The sequence below is a fragment of the Cyprinodon variegatus genome, unplaced genomic scaffold (assembly GCF_000732505.1).
Source record: "Cyprinodon variegatus isolate N-32 unplaced genomic scaffold, C_variegatus-1.0 Scaffold284, whole genome shotgun sequence".
Classification (NCBI taxonomy): Eukaryota; Metazoa; Chordata; class Actinopteri; order Cyprinodontiformes; family Cyprinodontidae; genus Cyprinodon; species Cyprinodon variegatus.
The window spans coordinates 631320-635122 of NW_015150737.1; the positions used below are offsets into that span (position 1 = coordinate 631320).

Consider the following 3803-nt stretch of genomic DNA (forward strand, 5'->3'; position numbering starts at 1 on the left):
GCAGTTTGTAGCACATTTTATAAGTATTCTGTCCTCCTATAACGTATACAGCATTCTGCTTCTTAAAATGTTTTAGTGATTATTTATACCTACCTGACTTATTATTTTGATTTTATTCTGTATTTTCTCCCAAAGCAGATGTGTTACTTTGCAACCAAGTCTTAAAGGTCTTAAACCCATGAAATTGCTGTTGAATTGCTGCGTATTCTGAATAAAGTAGACCCGACATCTCGATCTGATCTAAGAAAATCAGTCAGGTTTTCATCCCCGTTCGCTTTCAATAAGCAGTAAATGCCTAAAACTCTTAGGACATGAATTTCTGTCGTACAATAATGTTCATTGTGTTCAGGACTTTAAGAATAGTTTCTCCCAGGAGTCAGTAAAACTTTTCTTCTCCTTTAGGCTGCGTTCACACCAAGCGTGTTCTTAGCTCCAAAACACTGTCCAACGACTACTTGGACGATCTTGCACTTTCAAGAGCATCAAGAGCCATATTTACTCTCTGGATGCCTGATACTTATAAGCCGGTCTCTTGTAAAATGGCGGATGGAATCCAGAAATAATCTTGACTTTATTTGCTTTATAAAAAAGTAGTTGTAACATTTTAAGCATGAAAGTCAACTAAAAAACGTGTAGTGCCTAACGTGTCCAATATGAACGCACCACTAGAGGGAGATATCTGGTCATTTGCATGAAAAAGAAAAACGGCAAATGATGCGACTTGGATCCTCTGCAGCCGGTTTGTTCATTCTGAGCTTTGTTTTCACACAGTTCTTACACTCGATTTCCTTTTCCTACACCATGTATTTAAAATGGGAGCAACGTCCTGTACGGATACAATCAGAAAACCTCTCACCGTCTTCTGCCTGTGCATACACTCATAGAAATCCTCAAACTCCATCAGGCACTCCTTCTTGGCTCGGGTCTGACCGATGCCATGAGCGCACTCGATCCACTCTTTCTCGAAGGCGTGGCAACGGGACGCCCGCTTGTTGGGCTGCTCTCCGCTCTGCAGCAGCAGCCAGCGGTCCACGTTGATGCCGAGCCGTGACTGCAGGTCAACAAAGGGCATGGTGCTGGCGCTGTCAACAAAAGAAAAGGAGGTGGAAGATTTGGACAGGAAGCAGGGGAGTTTAGGATATGGACTAAACATAGATAAGTAGAACTTAGATGTGCTGCGTTCCTGTACAGCTAAAGCAGGATGCACGATCTGTTGATCTAAGAGGACTTAGATCAATAATTACTGGAACATTTCCAAACACCTGCAAATATTTAAAACCAGTTTCTAATTTGTAACACCTTTATTTTGTTTGTAGGATTTTTATTTTTCAAAAAATCCTACTTTACAACTTTGAATGCTTAAAGGAAGGAAGTTAAATATTATTTTGTGCATTTGGATTATTTTTCCATCCTATCAGAACCTGAAAGTCAAAGAGATAATATTCCAGAGTTTTACAGTGTCTTCACAACCTTATTTTTCTCTCTTCTGTAAATGGTTGCAATGCAAGAAAAATAATCTTCCACAAGGGATTAATAAAGTAATTCTGATCGAACCCTGGAGGTCCTTAATATCATGAACTTAATAGCATTCACATCTTTTCAAATGTTCTAGTAACTATCTGCATAATCTGCTGTTTTTATTCAGGTCTTTACTTACTAGATAAACAAATGATTACTTTCCTCAGATACTGAAATATGCGTTTTACCAAGTGGAATAAAATAGTGGGATAAAACAAATTTACACTTCAAAAACTTAAAGTTGAAGTTTAATAGCAAACCTTTCTGCTGCAGCTTTTGCTGATAGGTTGCTCCATGAGATTATCAATAAACCCTGCACAAACATATATATACATATTGTATACTCATATATAGAGGAATGATTATTTTTAGCGGCAGTACGTAACTTGTGTCATTAGTGTTGACACATCAAGTGTTGTTAGGGTTTATTTTGGCAAAGCTCTGTAAGCTGGGATGGTTTTAAAGGAAGGTTATATCTTTTCTGCTACTTTTAGACTTGGACAGATTTTTTTTATTTTGTACACAGATTGTATACAAAAAGAAATTTCATTTAGTACAGCTCTTGAGACATTTCCATTTCTAAAGTACAGCGGTGATAAAAATGTTAACAATGTAAATAAACACTGTACGTGTTGCTGTTCATTAGCTGATTTAAGACAATTTGTGAATAAATATACAAGTTATTGTATTTCATATGGTGTTAATGTAAGTTAAAATGCATTTAAATATTATCAGGTACAAATTCATATAAGTTTTCTGAATCTTCAGCATCCTTCAGGTTCACCTTTACAGTAATACAATCCTGCAGCACATTTCCTTGTTAACAGTTTAAGTGATTTTAGAGCCACAAACATAAATACTAAATATTATTTTGATGAAGTTTTTAGGTCAATTCTGTCTAACTGCTGACACTAAACCATAAAATAACAAAAATCAAACTGAAAATACACATTCCACAAATCAAGAAGCAAAGAAAACAATATGGATAAGAGACATTTCTATTATAGTATTGCTTACATTTAAAACCTACAACCAGTTTGTGACAAATTCCTAGATGTTAAATAATAGATTCACTAGAACAAGGTCTTTGAAGAGGATATGAAGAGGTCACACATTTAAAGGATCACCCTACAGATATTTACAGACTTTATTTTAAGTCCAATATTCAAATGATGGATAAATTCCTGGCAAACAAGTAAAGCTAAATATTAGTTCTGTTAATTTTCCTAGCTAGCTTTGCTAGCCAAACGGCTAACAGCTAAACATAAACACAAGGGTTCAACGACGTTCATTGGAGGAAACAAAGTAGTACATTAAATGTATAAACACAGTAAATACTTCATATAATAAGCAATGTGTGTTTTTTTTTTTCAGCTGAAGACTGATTCTGTCCGCAGGTTCTCCTTCAATGACAGGATGCTAATGCTAACAATCTTTTTCAAATAAATTTACCAAAATTAAACTGTCTAATAAAATTAAATAAACATTGGATGTAGCTTCTTATATGAAATGTCATATATCTTTAGGTCGGGCGTTAAAACGTCTCTATTTACCGTATATCCAAGTTTCCTCCGAGCGGATTTAACCTTCCTCCGCTTTACGGCAGTCGAAAACACGGCCGTAAAGTGATTTGTTCTGGCTTCTAAAAACGGTCATAATGGGAGACAACGCCTCTCAGCGGATTCAGAATGTAGAGCAGTTGATATATTTATTTATCTTTTTAAAATAAACAGTTTATTATTGCCTGAATATCGTCTGTTATTTGTGGTATCATTTTATGATGTGGTGGAATAATTATTTATATTTTATTCTCTAATAATATGGTGAGATAGTTTGGAGATTTTTACTTCTTTTTAGTTGTTTTTTTTAACTTCTTTTTACTTTAGTTTTTCATTAGTTCTTCTTTTTACTTTAGTTTTCCATTATACTTTAAAAAAATACATTTAACAAGGCATTACATTAGTTCATTAAGCTTTCTGTTACTGTGTCTATTTTTGTGTGTCTAAGTTGTTGTATTTCATCATGCTAAACTAAACTAAACAAACTAATGTCAACCATTAGCCAACAGTCAATATACTGTTGGGTTAAAAAAAGGAATTGGGAAACTTTATTATTATTATTTTTTGCAATCAATTTCTTGTATAATTCAAATGTTGAAAAAAAGGAATAAATTATGTACGAAACTGAACAAAAATAAAATTGCAAAAATTGGAGATTAATTGAAACCCTTTCTGCTTTAGCTTTCGCTCATTGGTTGCTCATTAAATCCTGCATATATAAATATA

At 34.2% G+C, this 3803-nt stretch overlaps 1 protein-coding gene across 1 annotated transcript in view; it reads right to left on the bottom strand.

The window, feature by feature from the left end:
• ndufs5 (NADH:ubiquinone oxidoreductase subunit S5) overlaps positions 1-3167 on the bottom strand; it is a 5461-nt gene extending 2294 nt beyond the window's left edge. Inside the window, exons 1-2 of the mRNA XM_015383415.1 lie at positions 3072-3167; positions 857-1082 (exon numbers count right to left, since the gene is read on the bottom strand). Coding sequence (XP_015238901.1) covers positions 857-1072 — 216 coding nt within the window. The 5' untranslated portion in view covers positions 1073-1082; positions 3072-3167. The remainder of the gene's footprint in view (positions 1-856; positions 1083-3071) is intronic.
• Positions 3168-3803: the final 636 nt, after the last annotated feature.